Below are 20202 nucleotides of genomic sequence, written 5' to 3' on the forward strand. Positions count from 1 at the left end.
GTGTCTGTTGAGTATGTTACACTAAAGCCCTTGTTTCTACTCTTTTTGCAGAGAGAAAGCAGTACAGCTATGAGGACGGTTCAAATGAGGCTTCCATCGTGCTAGATGGTACATCCAGCATCCAGGAAAGTCCTCCCTTGTGTGGACCGGATGCATCCTTGTTGAAGGAGGCTCTTTCGCCCCCTTCACATCCCTGCTAGTCTAAGATTGTCACCCTCTGTGCTGAAATTAGGAGGGCATGCATGTGCATGTGTGTCCATGTGTGAGCTTGCTCAATGAGAAGTCAGTGCCTGGATTAGAGCCCTTTCAAAGCACCTAGAAGTTGACACACCGGATAGTGAGATATGCAGTCAGGTGTGACCATTACATCCAGCATTGTATATTACAAAGCCCAGTGGCCAGGGGGAGGAACGAGAGTGCTGTCTGAAAGCATTAGGTTCAATTTATATTTGTGTCAGGAGAAATGTTCCACTGTGGTGCAGATGACCAAGTAGTTATGGACCCCTAGGTCAAAATCAGAGAAAAGCTTACAGGATTGGACACATGGGCCCCTTTCTTCAGTGGCTCCAGGATTTCTGCTAGGAAATGCATTCAGTGCTCTTGGTCCTTCCCATTGGCCATCCATGCCCAGTCATCGATTCTCTAACTGAGTCTGATGTTGGGTTTGGTCTTTGAGTCTGAAATTTTTAGTCCTTAGTGCATGGTCTCCTCTTATTTAAATGACTTCCTTCTCTCAGCCCATTTGCTGTACTCTCTGAATGGCAGCAATAGGCTGTGTCAGTGATGCTGCCACAGATCTGTAGGTGAGGGGAAGCCACTGGGTTAGTGACCATTGGACTGTGCAATGCAGGGACCTCGGAGCTGTCTCAGGTCCATGCTGCTCTCTGCCCGCCAGCACTCCTGGCCCAGCCCCAGGTGAACTTGCAAGAGAACAGGAGCTCATTAGGAACAAAAAGTTACACTGGAAACTCACCCCACCTCATACCCCTAGAGTTCAATTGGATCGTGGGTCTGCATGTTGTTCGCGTGTCCGGAATACTTCATAATACCCCCTGACACTCTAAATTACAGGTCTGGGAACTTTGTTGTTTTTAAGAATGGCTCTACAGGAAAGAAAAGCATGTAAATAAGTACCAACGCTCATTAAGTCGTTTCTGTTTATGTGTAAAGTATATGTACATAGAAAGGAAAATGGCTGAGTGAATGCTCGATAACATCCCACAAACCAGACGGCACTTTCACCCAGCTGTATTCCTGAAAGCACACGCTGAGCCGGAAGGCTGTTCCTCTCCTTTAGGCTTCATCGTTTTTATCCATGTCATAAGCACCATCTTGTCACCTGATCCCAAAGTCAGACCTGAACTCGGGGCAGGCGTGGGGGAGCAAATGTGAACCTCTGTTACCGATTCTTGCTGCCAATGAGCCTCTGAGGAGCTCAAGCACTTCAAAACGCAAGGTGCATTTTCTAAATCCCAGACTGAATCTTCTATCCCAGATGCTGGGTTGGACAGGATTCCCTCCTACGTTTGAGCCCCTGCTGCTATCTCCTAAAACAGGGCATCTGTGTGCAATGGCACTGCCCTGGTGAAGCAAGAAGAGGGACCCTGACATGGCCCCCAGGGACTCAAACTGTACCACTGAGGCATGGGCCTCGGCTTCACATTGCGATGAATTGTCAGCCCGCCCACTCTGTGTGCACGACATGGAATAGCATAAGTATTTCCGTTTGTCTAAACTAGAAATCCACGTAAACTGCAGAGCCCTTTGTGAGCAGCCCTGTGGTGTCTACTTTGTTTCCATGGTCTAGTGTTCTGTTGCTTGAAGGCCTATGGCTGTGATGGAAGTCTTTGCCCTTGTAGACTCTGTAGCCTTCAGGAAACCTGAGTGCCTTACGCAGCTTGTCAACACCAACTGGGAGTCAGGAGGGAGGGTGGAGAGTGGCTCTGTGGCACACTGATAGCTGATCAGTTCTTGCCATCACTCCGTCATTGAACCCTTAAGTTGGGGTTGTGTGTTAAAACACAGTGATGGATCTAAGTTTAGGCTCAGGAAAACCATATTGTGAATATATGTATCAAGGCATATATTTATTGTACCTTTTCTAAAAAAGCTTTACTGTAAACTTATGCAAAAAGGAGCAGAACTTTGCTTCTGGTGGCAGAGTGCCAGGCAGTATTTGTGTTTGACGAAGCGATCTTTAACATGCCCCTCTCAACACGCAACCTTTCCGTTCAGTGCTCAACAGTATTCCCAGGCTTCAACTAGGTTTGTATCGTGGTCAATTATAAATTTTACACATATTTTTGTATTGTGGTTCCTATAATATATACCAGAGAATTTTTACTTATTTGTAAATTACTGTACAGTTTTAATAAAACTTGTTTTAAATCCTAGCTCAAGGTGTCTCAGTGTTATTAAAGTGTGGATTTATTATCTGTCTTAGCCTTTTCCACCTTCAACATTTGGACCTTGTGCCTACTGGGGGAGGGAAGCCCACACCTTACCTGCAGCCTCATCCAGAGACACTTAAAGTCATTGGAAGGACAGTCCCTTCAGTCAAAAGACTCTGGCAGTCACCAGCTAAAGATGGCTACCTGGAAGGTCTCTTCCAGGTTCATTCAGCATGTAACAGGGAGAAGAATTCAAGTAGTTTAGGAAAGGGAAAAAAAAACCAAAAACGTTGGCACCTTAATAAGAAGAGTTGTCTACAACCACTGTAGACTCTCTCATACCCATGAGGAGCTCAAGTCTTACAGCTGCACTCGAGGGAGGGGAAGTTCAGGGCAGGTAGGAAAAGGCAATGGCTCACTGCCAGGCCTGTGCCCCCAGCAGAGTGTCACAGCAACTCATTGTCCAGGCATGTGTTCTAAAGGACTGGCTGGGTGGACAATGTGAAGGTGGGGTCTTTTATTTAAAATCCATCACTGTAGACTCCACGATGATGACAACAATGAATGTCTTGTGACTTGCTGGGGTTAAGAGATGTGTCTGTGAGCACCTCTGGCTTGTCCCAAATCCTTAACCTCTGCTTTAGAATAGGCTGTCCTTGCTAGTCCTTAGACCCTCTTCTTGCATCATGGCCCAGCATGGATGCTCGCACAGCACCTGGAGTAGACGCCAGCTTCTCGGCTCTTAGCCTTCCTTCTGAGAATGGGGGTAGAAGTGTCCTGAGGGCAAGTCACCAGGATTCTTTAGGACAGTTGGTGCCTCTAACCTGGCACAACGCTTTCAGCACCTTCTGTTTATGGACAGCATCAGTTCAGAAAGGCTTATGTGGGCTCCAGGGGGGAGGGAGACCAAAAGGTTGCAGCACGGGCCACATTCTCCATGCAGATTTCATGCTAGGGGTTGGGGTCACCTGCCGGCAAATCTCCCGCTCCCACCACAATGGCTGGCCCTACGTGTCTGTGAAGCCTCTGGTAGGCTTTTCTTCTGCTGTGTGGAGGTCACCTTGGCAAATAAGAGCTATCAATGGATGTACCACCCGACAGTCTGCAGAGATCCTCTGACACCAGGAACCACAGGGACCCCAAAGAGCCAGGCAGAGATGATCCAGCCAATACAACCTGTCCCCAGAGCCTGCCCCAAAACGGGCCCAGCCTGCAGGCCTCAGCAGGTAAAGGAAGCAGGACTCAGGCCTGGGGCGGGAAGGGCAGCAGCCCTGAGACTAGGAGTGAGTTGGCCAGCTATGGGCTCCACCTGGATTTCTGTATCCTGAGTCTTCACCTCCGTCTTCCCTGGTACTGCCCAATCCAGTCCTCTCCTCTCTCTCTCTCTCTCTCTCTCTCTCTCTCTCTCTCTCTCTCTCTGTCTGTCTTGGCTGTTTCTCTCTGCCTCTTCAACTTGTCCTCCCCCTCCTATCCTAAAATGGTGTGACCTGCCAAGGGAGAGTCTGGCCTAGGCATCACCACTCCCTAGTCCTGCGGTCACACTGGGCTAGGCTCTTGTGCTCCAACCCATTCCTTGAATACATATGGATTTTGCCCGAGATACAAGGCTAGATTCTGGCTCCTGCAGCGCCTCCACCAAGATATGAGAATTAGTTTTGAACCCTAGAGCCTGGGGTGACTCGGGCCACTACAGAACAAGGCTAGATGAGGCCAGGCTGGACAGGCACCTCTTCTGTCTTTCCCCTACTACAAACTTCATATATGTTGGTCCTGACAGGTCACTACCTATTCCTTTCCACTCAATACAGGGGGTCCGGGATGCAGTGGTCCCAGCCTGTGGCCTCTAGGGTGCTCTTGGGGAAGGCAGGAAGAGAAGGAGGGAAAAGAAAAGGGGAAGGAAGAGATTTCCAGTAAGCCAGCACAATCTGGAGCAGGGGGGAGGGGTCCGGATGCTAATGAAGGTCGGTGGGCGGGGCCTGGATGCAAATAAGCTAATCGGAGCCCAGCGCTGGGCTAGCTCACACTCGGACTTCCTAAGCTCCGCGCGTGTCCCCGCCGGCACGTCCACGCCCGCGCAGCCCCTACCGAGGACACCCAGCCCGCCCGTGGATCAGGATGTCCTTCCAAGGCAAGAAGAGCATTCCCCGGATAACGGTGAGTCGGCCCCCGCCCCCGCTGCTTCTGTGCCCCTTGCCCACGGCGGGAGTGGCTTGGCTTGCACGCTCAACGGACGACCCTCCGGGCCCTGTCCGTGAGTCCTACACCTGTTCCAGTGTCCGGCCCGGCGCCAGCCTCTTCTACCTTCTCCTTCGCGCGCCGCCAGCAGCGGAGTGAGCTCTCCAGGCCGCGCGAAACCCGTTGCTCAGTCGGCGCACAGGCCCGGGGCTCGCCAGCTCTCTGAACTCGGGTGATCGGCTTGGAGAGGCCGGGTGCACGGGCGGCTTGCTAGCCAGAGCATAGGTGGTCGGCCTACTGCTGGGTCTGGCGTGGGGCCGATGGCGTTCAAGTGGACATTGCCTGGAGCTCTGTCTCCAGGATGGCCAGCGGACACAGCCTTTGTTGGCTCCGGGCCTCAAAGCACTCGGACGTCCGAAGCTGTTGCCAGAGCAGCCCGTGGCCGCCTACCCCCTGGGTGCGCCACTTTCATATCTCTAGCGCTTTGTCCGAGACAAAGCGATTTAGCCCTGGGTACTAGATCTGGTGTCCCTGGAGGCCCCGATCCCCTGCAGGAAGCTGGGTTCGGAGACTCCATGGGGAGGTGAGTACTAACTGACCACTGAAACCAGCATCCCTACAGAGCCTCCTTTCAGAACAGACTGCCCCAACACTGACACGCAAAAAGTAGGAGGTCAGCCTGTCCACCGGGATGGCCAGGAAACAAAGCCTTCCCACTGGGGCGGCCTAAAGCCTTGGGGGAAGACAAGGATTGCTCTTGAAATCAGCTGGATCAGGTCGGGGGCTCCAGGAAGTCTTTAAAAAGCTCTAGACTTGTTCTTACCATAAGAGCTCTGGAGTCTAATCAGACTGTTGGTGAGGTCAGCTCCCTAGCCTTCTGGTGGGGAGAGTCCTCTTTCTCTCCCAAAGGGACCAGAAGTTCCTACCTCTCGACTGTCTACTATTTCTAGGGGTCCAAGCCTGAGGAAAACATCCCATCAACCTGACAGTGAGTAGAGATGGTGGTAGCAGTCTCCTGCCTAGTGAAAAGAGAGAGGGCTCACTGGAACTCCCATTCATCTAGATGGGGTATATCACAGTGTTGTATGCTCCCCCAAATCCTGGGGACCTCAGAAGGCAAATCCTGGTGCCTGAAAACAGAGTCTAAATAAGGACCGCAGAACTCAAGATTTCTGGCTCAGAGATCCCTCCTAAAGACTGAGTTTTCCTAGGTTTTTCTGAGAGTGGCTAGGCCAAGAGCAGAAGACGAGGGGTGTGGTCCAGGGCACCAGCTCTGCAAAGTGGGTGGGTGGCTGTAGTAGGCTTGTGTAGATACTAATGCTCAGTGAGGCCAGTAAGTGAGCATCTTCGGACACCTGGAGAGAGTCTGTAAATGATCTGCAGCCGTGCCAGGTACAGTTAACAAGCAGCTTCCACGACAGGCTTCCATGTCTGTCCTGCTTGAGGCCTCCTGGGCAGGGTGATTCCATGGACATAAATGAACTTATGAACTTCACCTGTAGACGCTGTAATGCAGGTTTCACGAGATGTTGATAAGTCATTCTTCTCATGTTTTCCCCCAACCAACATATAACTTAAAAAAATCACGTGTGGGCAGAGGGCTGGGTGCTGTAGGCTGGGGCTTAGTTGCCAGGCCTTTGGACAGGACTTGAGAACCCTGAGAATTCAGCCCAAAATGCTCAGGCAGTTGGTGAAACAGTGAAGTATACACAGGGCTCCCTGTCATCCTTGTATGCTGATACGGTTCTGCTTGGTACACTCTCGGCTGGTTCTCCTGGCCTCAGACTGAGAGTAAAACACAGCTGAAACTGGCCTGGAGGTCTGACCTGCCTGCCACATAGACCCCAGGAATTTGGGGCATGTAACCTGGATTTCTTGTTCGACGCAGAGTGACTTCCCTGGGTAGTTTGCAGGAAGACTTGGGGCTCTAATGGGTAGGAAACGGGCAGCCACAGGTTTCTTCTCCCATGTGTGTTCTGCATCTGCCCCTCCATTCCTTGTGTCTCCACTGTTTGCCACCAAAGCTAAGCTATTGACTCTGAGGTCCATGCAAGAGTTCCATCTGCAAGTTCTTTCTGCCTGACTCCTCCCTCCTGGTTTGTCTTCGAAGTATCTGTCTTATGGATGCTAAGCATTGGAACCAATCAATTTGATTCTCTGCCTCCATTTTGCTGATGTTAGCCCACAGGGAGCTTGCCTTACCCACAAACCCTTTCTTCACCCACTGCATCAGAGCCTTTAGCTACCTGGTTCTCCCCCCTCCCCTGAACCCCACCATACCTTCATGTCCGTGGGCTTTCTGTCAGTTCTGTCCATCAATACCCAACAATCTGTTTGCTCATGCTCATGCAGTAACACTGACCAAGAGCCCCTCACCTCCCTGAACAACCTAGGAAGCCATTCAAGCAGCCATCTTGCTTCCCTTTGCCATATCATAATCAGTCTTCTTTCTGACATCCGAGGTCATCTCTGTATCAGTAAGAACCAATCCTGGCCCCAGTGTTATCTCAAAACTTGTATGTCTCAACTTGCCCAACTCTGATGCCTGCTCTTCCTCTTGCTTTCCCCATTCACTGTAGCTCCAACCTTGTTCCGAGGCATAATACCAACCTAAGCTCTTTCCTGCCTCGGGACCTTTGTATAGCTGCTTCCTGGCCTGCAGCAATCCTTTGCTTCTGCCCCATCACACTGGTCTTCAGGACCAGTTCCCAGACAAGCCCAGTGATGCTCAAGACAGCCTGGATTCCTCTCTCAAATCTATGACCTGTGCCTTGGTGGAGGGTAGTACAAGACACCTTGCCTCCATCTGTCTATACCGGGCCTGTAACCTCTGGATTCAAGACTACAGTGTCTGTCTTCTAGCCCCATCATAGGCCTATAGCATTCTGGTGCAAAAGCCCAGTTCTGTTATTGCCCATCTACCTTTGTCAGTACAGGTGGGAGAGGAGCATCCAGGTGCTTATTCAGAACTGTGATGTCACCAGCCCTTCCCTCAGGCCAGATTCTTTTCTTTTTACCCTGATGGTCAGAAGGAAGGTTCAAGCACAGCAGCTGCTTCACCCACCGTACTTTCACCAACACAGCTTTGGTCTGATGTCCTCAATTAGCCCCCTGCCTTCAGCATCTGCTGAACAGTTAGTGCAAGGGCCATGTCGGACACTGCTCTGGGTATCCTGCTTTAGAGTAGCGTCAACACACCTTTGAGTTGGTTCTTACAGCTTACAAAATGCATCAAAACATTTCACTCACTGGAGGGGACACATGCCTAGTTGTCTAAGACGTCTCCCTCGGCACCCATTGTTTTGTCTCTGTCAGAGTGACCGCCTTCTCATCAAAGGTGGGAAGATTGTGAATGATGACCAGTCCTTTCATGCGGATCTCTACGTGGAGGACGGTCTGATTAAGTAAGTTTCTACCCACAGTCATTTGTAGATCTGTGTCCGTGTCAATGTTGGTTTCCTGGTACTCAGGTATCTGCTTTGGGATGGAAATCATGCAGATACTTCCCCCGACCAAAATCCGGTCCCCGGGAACAGTCCTTGAGATACGATAGTCTTGCTGGATAATCATAAGACCTTGAGAAACACAATGGGTCCAGCGTCCATGTATCTTTGTGCTATCACAGCCCTTCGTCCAAGCCTGGGCTCCTGGGGATGAATAGTAAATACTGAGCTGCTCACTCCTCTGCTTGATTTGCCAAGGAGCTCTAGCGCTGGTCAATCCAGGGGCTTCAGTGGAGGCCAGGAGGAAAGCCATATTAGCACAGCACTGGGCTCTCTGCACTGCTCTCCCGAGATAGTGCGAGTTTTATTCTCAGACATCTGAGTAGACAGGTAGCCAACTGGCCTGCCCTTTCCTCACAGGCAAGATTCCAAACCCTCACTTCTTAAAGCCACTGCCACACAGCTTGTTTGAGATCTAATTGGAGCGCTCTATGAACGGATGACTCTTTTTGTTGCTTTCAGACAAATTGGAGAAAATCTTATCGTCCCTGGGGGAATCAAAACCATCGATGCTCATGGTCTGATGGTACTGCCTGGGGGAGTTGACGTCCACACCCGGCTGCAGATGCCTGTGCTGGGCATGACCCCAGCCGATGATTTCTGTCAGGGCACCAAGGCTGCCCTAGCAGGCGGGACCACGATGATATGTGAGTGTGCAGGCCATTTGCCAGGCAGTCATGAAGCCTTGAATAGCATAGTGGGCCCAGCTTTCATGTGTATCTTTGTGTTATCACAACACTTAGTACGAGGCTGGGTTTTTGTAGACGATTAAGCCCTTAGACAGTGCACAGCCCATCTCCTTACTGCATGAGTTGGTTTTTCTCAGTTCTATTTCTCTGTTATGTCTCCATTTAAAACATGCTGGGCACACCCTGCCATTCCCGCATCTCTTTCTGGGCCAGTTGCCTCGGGCTCTGCCTAGGATGCTGATGGGCTCTGGATAAATAGAAGTGTGCCCACTTACTCCCCCTAGGGGACTGGCGGCTGGCCAGGAACTGGGGTTTGGGAATCCCAGAGCTCTGCACCAGAAGAGTTGTGGCCCAAACGCTGCCTTTGAAATCTGTTTGCAGTAAGAATTGAGGCTATGATTTTTGAGATAAGATAGTTATACTCCCATGTTTGAGCTCTCTCTGTGCACGTCTCTGTATTTGTCCTTATTATTATGGCCCCACACACTCATGCTATAGGCCTTCAAGATAGGAGGAAAGGGCTCATCTCTAAGGTCTGAGGATAAAGGATTTACCATACAAGTTTCTTTGTACACCTGGCGCACATTAAGTACTGTCCCTACTGCTACCAGTGGTACTAGGGATTCTGGGAACTTCACAACGACACTCAGCCATTGTTGAACCCACACCCTGTCACAGACTGAAGGAAGATTAGCAGCAATGTAGCCACCTCAGGCTCCTATTCAAGTGCCTGTGGTAGCCCAAGTGAACCAGCATGGCTACACTGGCTATATGACCTGTTCATGAGGTGTCTCTGAAAACACAAATGAGACATACTCAAGGCTGAAGCGTAGGCTGTGTAGGGGACGAGCCCACTCCTGGCTAAGGACCTGAGTGATGGGCAATTGGGAATGTGGCCTGGAGATGAGGCAGCCATTGGTTCCTGAGGTGCACCGTTCTGTTTAGTAGCCCCTCAAAGCTCTCTCCTGGCACATCCCAGAATTGTCCAGTGAGCAGTGTTTGGACCTTAGAGTGGGAAGGAGCCAGCACAGTGGCCACATGCAGGAGTGACTTGGTACTATTTGGGCCTTGTGGAGTCATGGAGGCCATGGAAACTCACTCAGTAGAAAGAGTTTTCTAGAAGGCTTCAGGTCCACAGGGCCAGCACTGTGGATAGCTGGAGATCCTGACCATCACTGCTGCTCCCCAGGGAGCCAAGATCTGCTGGAAGTGGGGCAGCTTGAACTTGGGCTCCCCTCTCAGTGCTCTCCTCAGAGAGACTGGAGGGATGTGGCACAGAAGATACCCATGAGCTGACTGGAAGGAACAGGGAAAGTAGCAAGACAGGACCTCCCGTTGCCGTATCTTCCTCCAATTCCACTCTGGTCTCCAAAATGTGTACCCAAGTACACATAAGTGTACTGGAGACAATAGTGGGACATGTTAGCCAGGCTGGGGAGCCTGACTAAATATGCTGTCCCCAACAGTGGACCATGTGTTTCCTGATGCTGGCGTGAGCCTGCTGGCGGCCTATGAGCAGTGGCGGGAGCGAGCAGACAGTGCAGCCTGCTGTGACTACTCCTTACACGTGGACATTCCCCGCTGGCATGAGAGCACCAAAGAGGAGCTGGAGGCCCTAGTCAGGGACAAAGGTGGGCAGCATTGAGGGGTGGTGGTACCTGGGGATGGCCGTGTCTGCAGGCAGACCAAGGGGTCCCTTCTAGAACCCCTGTGATTTGCTGCAGTCTGTCAGCCTGATCCAAAGGTGGGAATTTAGGAATTGAGTTGGAGAAGAGGCATCCAAAGTCGATTCTGCTTTCAAAGACTCAGGACTAGGAGGTCCTAAGCCGTGAACACATCCAGTAATTGGACTTCCCACAGAAAGTGCAGCGAGCATGCTGTCCTTGGTTCTCTGGTTTTCTTGTTTTGTTTTTGTTTTTGTTTTTGTTTTGTTTTGTTTTTAAAGAGATATGCCCTGATGACAGAGATGAGGCCACGTTTCCATCACTTGGTTTTTCTTTTAACAGGTTGCTTTAAGCTCTGTATTAAAACTGACTCACCTGTAAGTAAAGACTAGCTCCATCCTACACAAAGTCCTAAAGCTAAAGCCACACCAGAGTTTATCAGTCGGTTACCAGGGCTACCAAAGAGTGATACTGTACTGGATGCTTGTCTTCCTCTGAGTTCCAAGGGGCATCTGTAACTCAGAGATGAGTTGGGCCAAGACACTGGACTTCCTGACTGCAGAACCCTTGACATTTATAAGGGACACTGCTGTCTGCCTGCTAAGGACCCAAGGCCATCTCTTCGGGTTCCAGTTTCCAAAGAATGATAGGGCCCTACCCCTCTTCTACTTGGGTGTAGTGGAGTCTGCTCTCCAGTTAGCAGTTAAGTTTCTGCAGCCTCATGTCTCTGAACCGGGTGCCTGCAGCATTCCCTCTCCCTGTCATGATTGCTTCCTAATTGGAAATTGACATCACGTGCAAGTCATCACCTGGAACGATGGCACAAGATGGCCCCATTTTCCCCAGGGTGCCCAGGTTGTTGCTATCTAGCAAGAGAATAGGGCCCTGGACTGGGCGGGCTTGGGTCTGCCTTCAGGCCCCAATGGACCTTCATCAGTCCTGGTCCTGGGAGGTCCTAGGTAGATTCTGACTGCCCAGGAGTTGGGGAGGCTCAACCTTGCTCTTGATTGGACTTCAACGTTGTGGGCATTGGCCCCTCCCTTCCTCCTACGTGTCTGTGGTCCCAACCCTGAGACTTGCCTGCCTCTCTCAGAGTATCATGAACATTCATTGTGAGCTGTGGTGTGGTGAAGCAGGACTCAGGACCTGTAGGCAGGTGACATGGCAGATGGGCTGAGAGAGGCTCCCACAGCGTGCCAGGCCTGGCTGCTTCTCCTCAAGAGAAAGGATGGGGCTTGGGCAGCAAACCCATTACACTGTCCTGTGCTTTGCAGGAGTGGAGATCTGTTTGACAGGTGGTGGTGATGATAGTAGGTATATTCTTCCCCATGTACCTACTGGGTAAGCAAAGCATTCCAAACTCGGGGTGTTGAGCAGCAGTGAGGGAGTGGCTGAGACAGCCAACTCTATCGTGTGACTTGGCTTGTTGATGGAGAAGGTTTGCCTGCAGGATGCGATGCCAGCCAGCACAGATTCTGTGGGAGAATGTCACTGTCTCTGGGCTCCTCTCCTGGTGTCTGATCCCCTCTAGTCTCTCTTCTAGGTGTGAACTCCTTCCTGGTCTTCATGGCTTACAAGGACAGGTGCCAGTGTACTGATGGCCAGGTGAGAGCACGTTCAGAGGGAACGAGTAAGTGGGGTGCCTCGGGCAGTTGCTGGAGAGACGAGCATGGAACTCCGTCTCCACAGATATATGAAATCTTCAGCCTCATCCGGGACCTGGGAGCTGTGGCCCAGGTGCATGCAGAAAACGGGGACATCGTGGAGGAGGTATGAGATGCTATGCTGCCCATAGGGTTGGCTGGGTGGGTCAACGTGATACCTAGTATGTGGGCCCCAGTGGGCAGACAAAGCTGGGGGAGACAATATGAGACCTGTGACATCTGGGACCCTTGGATGGGAGCAAGATTCCTGTGGAGGGAGGGGAATGCTAAGTCAAAGGTCAAACAGCCTGTGAGTTAGGGAGCTATAACTCCCTAAACCACAGCTAGGGAGTTAGGAAAAACAGGTTTTCCCACGATGGTCACAGTTCTTACCAAAGTACCCTAGACAGTCCCTTAGATGAATGCAGTATGACACTCAGGAGGGGGTAAGGGAGGTGACTGCCTGCCAAGAGCCTGCGTCCTGGGCCAGTCCACTCTGCTATGGGTTCTTTGTGGTTGTTCTGTTCTGGGAGGTCCAGGGGCCTAGGACTCTGTTTGAGATACAGGGCTTGTCAGCCAGGCACTTCATGTCCAGGGCTTGGGATCCTTGGGGCTGGAGCAAAGAATCCTATTGGTCCTTTAGGAACAGAAGCGCCTGCTGGAGCAGGGCATCACTGGTCCTGAGGGCCATGTGCTCAGCCACCCAGAAGAGGTAAGTCTGCCCTGCTGAGAATACCATCTCCCCACCCCGAGCCCCAGCGCTGTCCCGTTGGCCCTGCTTCACGGCGTGAGTAGTACTCTGCTCATTTTGTCCTCATCTAAGGGGCTTAATGCAAGGACCCTCTGCCTACCCGAATCATCTCAGCCACTTCTCACTCCACAGCAAGAGGCAAGAAGGCAGGCTATGCTTAGGCCCTGAGAATGGTGTGGGTCAACCCAGATTCTAGACACTGAGGCCTCACCTGGGCCCTTGCTCCAACAGGGATGCCTCCAGTGCCTACACTCTCATAGGTGATCTTTGGGTGTCCCAGAACCTACCCGGTCAGGAAACCTTGGGGCTTGCTGTGTTCTGATTGGCCTCTCCCTTCGCCATCTTCAGGTAGAGGCCGAAGCTGTGTACAGAGCTGTGACCATTGCCAAGCAGGCCAACTGCCCACTGTATATCACCAAGGTGATGAGCAAGGGTGCGGCTGATATGGTTGCCCAAGCCAAGCGCAGGGGTGAGTGCCAGCACTGGCTTCCCATATGTTCCCAGCTTCTCAGAGCTCTGTTGACAATTGAGGACCTCCAGGTGGCAAGGAGGGAAGACTCAATGGAAAAGTCGGCCTCTTCATGGGACACCCGCTTATGTTAGTCCCAGGGATAAAGGCTCAAGGGACGTTTAGGAGTCCTGCGCCCCCATGAGGGATAGGGCTGGACCCTGGCTTCAGCCTTGTTAGAGTAATAACTGCCTACTAAGGATTCTTAGCAAACTGGAGCCCTGTGTTTCTGTCCCCAGGGGACCCAAGGACAGAATTATGAGTATTTATATGAGAGGGGTTCTCAATTCCATAGGAAGGCTCACTTTCATATTTGTTATGGGTTCAGGAGCCGGGATACACATCCTGAGAGCCAAGGGCTCCTTGCCCATAGTGCTTACACTATCTAGGGGCAGACACCTATGTCCTGGGGGGTCCATAGCTGTGGTTGGCAGGGGCTAGACTGTGTGTGGATCCAGAAAGGCTGTGAGTTCAGAGGGCCAGGGAAGCCTCCACAGTCACCAGAGCACTGGCGAGGGCTAGGACTGGGGCATAGGACCAAGGTCATACATAAAAGAGGCAGCGTGTACAATGGAGGGTCTAGTATCCATTTCCCCACCCAGGCTCATAATGAGAACTCATTTTCTAACCCTGCCTGGAGACTGTGGAGTCCCTGAGGTGGAAGTGGAGGTGGACAGGGACAAGTTTTCTTCCCAAAGATTGGCACAGAAACCAACTATGCTTACAAGAGAGAGGATTGCCCTGGTGCTTCCCCCCTCCTCCCAAGAAGCGACTTTGCAGCAAGGACCAGTCCCCACCCAACTCTGAGCCTGGCGCTTTCCCATTCACTTATAGGAAAGACTCAGCCTAGCTCAGAGATCCGGCACAAGGCCTGAAGTGATGGGCTTAATTGGTCAAATTCTATTCTGTGGTCCATCTGGAGGGCCCAGCTGCCTGACCACAAGCAGAGGTTGTGGGTGTGGAAAGGATCCGTGTCTCAGTCACTACACCTCCCAAAGACCCACCCCACGGGGTCAGTGACTAGCCAGGGGCCCCAGAAGACAAGTTTTGCGTAGCCAGGAAAGTAAGGACAGAGAGTGAGAAGCAGTGTGAGACCCACACTATGCTCAGGCTCCTGGTGGGCGCAGGTTAGTGGGGTCCTGCCATAACCCTTGCTCATTTTAGGGGTGGTCGTCTTTGGGGAACCTATCACTGCCAGCCTGGGCACTGATGGCTCACACTACTGGAGCAAGAACTGGGCCAAGGCTGCAGCCTTCGTCACATCACCCCCTATCAACCCGGACCCTACTACTGCAGACCACCTCACCTCTCTGCTGTCCAGGTGAGCACTACCACACCAAAGCTCAGGTCAGCATGTGTGCAGCCTCCAAGCCTGTGCTTCCTCCAGGCACCCCCAGAGGAATCCCAGGCTTCTACAGGACAGCTAGCTCTCTGGTCCCAGCTGGGGTTCCCCACCACTATGCTGCCTTGCCCTTGGCCGCTCCCGATTCTGTTCATGCCTTCAGTATTATGTCCACATCGCCCATTCTCTCCCTTCTGTACATAAAGTACCAGCTCCGATCTCTTTCATAGCCCTGGCTGATGGCCCAGGAAGCTGGAGCTGACCCGGCTGTGGTCAGTTCAGAAGGGCCAGCCCCTGGCCCACTCTGACCCTGGCTTGTTCTCAGTGGGGACCTCCAGGTGACAGGCAGTGCACACTGCACCTTCACTACTGCCCAGAAGGCTGTTGGCAAAGATAACTTCACGCTGATCCCCGAGGGCATCAACGGTATAGAAGAACGCATGTCTGTGGTCTGGGAGAAATGTGTGGTAAGTCTAGGCCTGGGGAGATGTGGGTGAGGCAAGGGCTGTCAGCAGCATGCTGGAGGAGGACTCCACCACCCGAAATGCGTGTGCGTGAGAGACCAGCCTTACCCCTCCAAGCCTTAGCTGAGCAGAGACGGCACCTAGACACCTAGTCCTCGGGACAAGACTATCACATTTATGGATTCCCTATCATGGAGATTAATGACATATCCATCACCCTGCATACCATAAATGTGTAATTGTTACATGTTAATGAAGAACTTTAAATTTTTAAAAGGGATTTATTTATAGCCAGGCAACGTGAGGCAGGCCAGCACTCTAGAAGCTAAGGAAGGGATATTTAGAGTTTAAAATTGGCCTGAGCTACATAGCAGAATCTTGTCAGAAAAGAAGGAAGGAAGGGAGGGAGGGAGGAAGGGAGGGAGGGAGAGAGGAAGGGAGAGAGGAAGGAAGGGAGGGAGGGAGGAAAGGAAGGAAGGGAGGGAGGGAGGAAGAGAGGAAGGGAGAGAAGAAGGAAGGGAGGGAGAGAGAGAGAGAGGGAGGAAGGGAGGGAGGGAGGGAGAGAGGGAGGAAGGGAGGGAGGGAGGGAGGGAGAGAGAGGAAGGGAGGGAGAGAGGGAGAGAGGGAGGAAGGGAGGGAGAGAGGGAGAGAGGAAGGAAGGGAGGGAGGGAGGAAAGGAAGGAAGGGAGGGAGGGAGAGAGGAAGGGAGAGAGGAAGGAAGGGAGGGAGAGAGGAAGGAAGGGAGGGAGAGAGGAAGGAAGGGAGGGACGGAGGGACGGAGGGAGGGAGGGAGGGAGGAAGGCAGGCAGGCAGGCAGGTGCATATTTAGAGGGCAGGTCTCCTTCCTCTGTATCCTAGCCCCCATCTTGAATTCCTCCCTCTGCCATGCCTACAAACCAGGAAGACTTTCACAGTGTCTCAGGGGACACTGGTGTTGGGATCAAAGCATCACCATTTATTCACAAAGGAAACTAGAAATGGGGCTGTGTCTGTAGGAGCAGTCATACAACTGGACTACCTGGTCACTGTCATTAATGCCCCTGTCTGGGTGGGCATTTGTACCACTGGGTTATTGCCATGGTGAGGTCATGGCTGGAACACTTCCTGAACTTGGGATATCCCATGACAACTACCAGCCTACCCTTCCCCTCACCTTGTCCTCTTCCTTCTCAGGCTTCAGGGAAAATGGACGAGAATGAGTTCGTTGCCGTGACCAGCACAAATGCTGCCAAAATCTTCAATTTCTACCCCAGGAAGGGGCGTGTGGCTGTGGGCTCTGATGCTGACCTGGTCATCTGGAACCCCAGGGCCACAAAAGTCATCTCTGCCAAGAGCCATAACCTGGTGAGGATGCCCCTTCCTTAGCCAAACCAGGCTGGACCTGCTTCCCCGGGGGCGTTTCCAGGACAGGTGGCAGCTGTCTATCCTCAATGTGGCTCTTGATAGCTTTAACCTGTCCAGCACCACATCTACCAAGCACCTCATTTAGCCAGTGCCTTGTCTGCTGTCCTCATGGGTGTGTGGTTGAGCCTATTGACCAACCCTACAAATTAGGAGACTGAGGCAGAGGGTGTCACACTTGCCTAGGCAAGGTCTGCCCCACCCCCCACCCCACCCCCACAACATCCTCTGCGCCTTTTGACCTCATAAGACTCCCGTGCCTGGGGGTGAGAGGGGGATGTGCTAGGTTGGTTGAGGGGTCATTCCTTCTGTGTGTCACTTGTCTGCCTTACTTGTTGCATTTTTTCTGGGTGGAGTCTTAGTACAGCGCACACAGGTTACCTGTGGTGCTGACCGGCCTTAGGATCGGGTCTGAAGGGTGCTGCACCTGTGGGCCTCTCTTCAGAATGTAGAGTACAACATCTTCGAAGGAGTGGAGTGCAGAGGCATGCCCACGGTGGTCATAAGTCAGGGCAGAGTGGTGCTGGAGGACGGAAACCTGCTTGTCACTCCAGGGGCTGGCCGCTTCATTCCCCGGAAGACATTCCCAGACTTTGTCTATAAGAGGATAAAGGCTCGTAACAGGGTAAGTGGCTGAGCCGGGGTGACAGGACACCCAGGGTGGCAAGCGTGGAGTTCCCAGTGCAGTCAGAGAGCCCCTGTGTGAGGTTCTGCCTCCTGGCTCATGTGGATTTTGAAGGCGTAGAGAAAACTATTCACTTGCCCCAGGCCTACTGATCATTGCCTATTGTAAGGGAGGTGACCAGAAGGCCCTTAGCAGTCCTGGTCCCTCCTGTGCTGCCGTATCCATTGCCTTCTCAGTGGTGGTAGTGGTATATACCTTCTGTTACAGTTGCCCATAGGAACGGTGGATATAAAGCCATTTATAGCCCCCTCCCTGAGTACATTAGATGTGCTAATATGGTCCAGAGCACACCACCTATACTCTACTCCCTCCCTGAGGGGTAAAGCAGGAATTGAGACCCTAGAAGGAGCCTGCACTGGACAGTTCTATATGAGGCAAGCCTAGTCCCATGTGCAGAGGGGACGTGGTGATGGAAACCGGTTCATTCCTATTTGCTGTCATCTGCTAGGTAGTCACACCCCTGCCCTTTGCTAATAGGATCTAGTTAGAGCCTTGTGGGCTGGCCCAGATCAGACTGTCAAGTAGGCTCAGGAACCCAGAGGGAGAGGTTAGCCAGGAGTACAAGCTGGGTCAATGGTCCATGCTGGAGTCCTAGGAAATGCCTTTGGCATTGGGAGCCCTTTTCTGGGCAGACAGGATCCAAAACCTCATCCCAGAGCTGCCTCCTGGTCATAGTTAGGGCCAGGATCTTGCTCCAGTTCCATTTGAGCCTGCTTTGCTCTTAAATGGCCTTCTCTGAACATCTTTTGTAGCCAAGGTGTCCCCCCTCCCTCTGTGTGTGTGTGTACAGACTGATGTGCAGGGAGAACACTGAGGGAGGTGTGTATGAAGCTGTGTGTAATCTTTTATTTCAGGGGAGCATAGGATTATTGAGCAGGACCAAGTTAGGGTACAGAGCAGATCGGCAGGATACTACCCTTCATCAATGTAACTAGCTAAAACCCAGCTCTCTTGGTTTCACAGCTAGCAGAGATCCACGGTGTGCCCCGAGGCCTGTATGATGGGCCTGTCCACGAAGTGATGTTACCTGCCAAGCCAGGGAGCGGCACACAAGCCCGTGCATCCTGTCCAGGCAAGATCTCAGTGCCACCCGTGCGCAACCTGCACCAGTCAGGGTTCAGCCTATCTGGTGAGTTGGGTCTGGGTACCAGGTAAGAGGCTCTTCTGCTAGGTCCAGTGTGTGCCCAGAGGGCAGATCCCAGGGTGGGCCTGTGGACAGCCAGTGTGGATACTGTAGGGTAGGGGACACTGACCTTGGTGAGAAGCAATGAAGTGTGCACCCCTGCTGTGGAAGCCCAGCTATGTCCTAGCATTTTCCCTTGGAGTGCTGCTGAGATGAACTTGCACCTTGACTCAAGCAAGCTGGGAGAGGTCAGCCGAGGACTAAACACAGAATGTTCAGTGTCCATGGGAAGAGAGGTGCCACCTCTGTGGGGACCCAAGTTATAATGCAACTTCCTCAGCCCCACTATTTCCAGAATCACTGGTAACGTGTGAGGCATGGGCCTGAGCTGTGTCCTTAGCACATGGGGACACACTAGAGTGTGCCTGCCATGTTGACCAACAGAGTTGGCTTTCACTAGCTGAAGGGCTTCTCTGTCCCCCTCTTGACTACCAAGGCAGACCTCTCTACCAAGTTCCCCTTTGAGTGGGGGCTTTATGGCCATATTACCTTACTTCTCTCCACTTCCTGTTTGGGAGGTGATAACAGTTCCTGGCCACTCGGTGAGGTAGGACTTCAGAATGCGAGACCATCTTAAAGACAGGGCGAGCGCTTGACATCACAAAGATCCACACAGGGACCAAGCAGGGCAGGCCTCCTGGAGGATTAGCCTCTGCCTTCTGGTCCTCATGGTGGTTCACCTCCATTGGCCACTCCCATTGCCTTAGGGATGAACAGGCTTCCTGGCCATCTGCCCTGTCAGACATGGCTTTGGGGAGAAAACCAACCCCGTGTACCACATTGCATGAGGTTGGGTAGATAGGCTTTGTGGTCCTGGTTCAATGGGTGCAGCCAGCCATATCTGACTTGCCTTTTGGATGGAGGGAGCCCTACATCCCCTTCAACTTCCTTATCTGACTTACTTGCCCTTTCTTCAGGCTCTCAGGCTGACGATCACATTGCCAGACGCACAGCTCAGAAGATCATGGCACCCCCCGGAGGACGCTCCAACATCACTTCACTTTCTTAGACTTGGGGTCTGGCAATGCAGGTGCTGTCCCCACTGGCAGGGTGTGGGGACTACTCTCTTCAGTTAGCTCCTTCCTTTGTAGATCATTATTGTGAAAGGTGCTCAGCCTTGCCCTCCCCCTCCCCATAAACTCTCTTTTGGAAGTTCCCAGCCCCCAGTCTGAGGCACCCCCTCCAGAGGGCTGAATCCAGGGAGGGTTCACTGCCAGAGTGAGAGGATTAGGCAGGGCAGTGAGCTGGTGCCTCTTGCCCCACCCCTGACCTTACCATGAAGGCCGTCCACGAGAGCTCTCAGCCTCCAGCCTGTGAACTTTCCAGGGCCTGGTGGTAGGCAGGGTGGGTGTTTGCTGCTGCCACCCCCTCAGAAATCACTGCCCTGTGGAAGCCCCCAAGCTTCCACCAGTTCCATGTTGCTAAAGGTGCAGCGACCCCTTGGGGGCCTGTCCCCTCTGGCTGCCCTGGTGTAGGGAGGAGAGCAGGTGAGCGGAGCCTCCGCTTGGCAGAGCTGCTGTGACTTCAGGGATCCACCAGTTACTCAGTGCAGGGTCGCTCCCTCCCACATAGTCCCTTGCAAGGACCAAACCTGAGCTCCTATAGCAGCCGCCCTCTAGGGAGTTTGATGATCCCTTAGCTAAGACACTTTCCTTTTCCTACAAAGTGTGTTTTCATAGGTTTATTAGAGTAGCTGTTTTGGACTGTGAGGAAACCATAGCCAGGGATCTGCATGCTGCTGTACCAGACACCGGCCACCGGCCAAGCTGATTTGAGTCAGGTCAATAAAAAGTCTGGGTTCGAA

General features: G+C 52.4%; 2 protein-coding genes across 4 annotated transcripts in view; both read left to right on the forward strand.

The window, feature by feature from the left end:
• The window catches only part of Jakmip3 (janus kinase and microtubule interacting protein 3), a 127951-nt gene extending 125558 nt beyond the window's left edge, over nucleotides 1-2393 (forward strand). Inside the window, exon 25 of one of the 2 annotated variants that reach the window (XM_063269605.1) lies at nucleotides 52-2393. The gene's annotated coding sequence lies outside the window, so the exon portion shown is untranslated. The remainder of the gene's footprint in view (nucleotides 1-51) is intronic. The other variant, NM_001163277.1, reaches the window with a different exon arrangement.
• Nucleotides 2394-4324: 1931 nt separating this feature from the next.
• On the forward strand, nucleotides 4325-20202 carry Dpysl4 (dihydropyrimidinase-like 4). 2 transcript variants are annotated; one of them, NM_012933.2, is made up of 14 exons: nucleotides 4392-4544; nucleotides 7881-7969; nucleotides 8531-8715; nucleotides 10224-10388; nucleotides 11965-12026; nucleotides 12111-12191; nucleotides 12708-12776; nucleotides 13164-13284; nucleotides 14488-14644; nucleotides 14991-15132; nucleotides 16303-16473; nucleotides 16976-17155; nucleotides 18179-18344; nucleotides 19316-20202. In NM_012933.2, exons 1-14 carry the CDS (start codon nucleotides 4506-4508, stop codon nucleotides 19405-19407), a joined length of 1719 nt encoding a protein of 572 aa, NP_037065.1. In that variant the 5' UTR covers nucleotides 4392-4505; the 3' UTR covers nucleotides 19408-20202. The 2 variants fall into 2 exon arrangements, with proteins under 2 accessions (XP_038957623.1, NP_037065.1); XM_039101695.1 differs by lacking the exons at nucleotides 7881-7969; nucleotides 8531-8715; nucleotides 10224-10388 and having other exon boundaries at nucleotides 4325-4544.

This window comes from Rattus norvegicus, chromosome 1 (genome assembly GCF_036323735.1).
Source record: "Rattus norvegicus strain BN/NHsdMcwi chromosome 1, GRCr8, whole genome shotgun sequence".
NCBI classification, from domain to species: domain Eukaryota; kingdom Metazoa; phylum Chordata; class Mammalia; order Rodentia; family Muridae; genus Rattus; species Rattus norvegicus.

Bases quoted from the DNA above. Each gene is read 5' to 3' on its own strand.
- Dpysl4 (NM_012933.2), top strand. From the start codon at position 4,506: ATGTCCTTCCAAGGCAAGAAGAGCATTCCCCGGATAACG. The intron at 10,389-11,964 runs GTGGGCAGCATT...TCTCTCTTCTAG, and splicing joins GGCCCTAGTCAGGGACAAAG to GTGTGAACTCCTTCCTGGTC. The intron at 17,156-18,178 runs GTAAGTGGCTGA...TTGGTTTCACAG, and splicing joins GGATAAAGGCTCGTAACAGG to CTAGCAGAGATCCACGGTGT.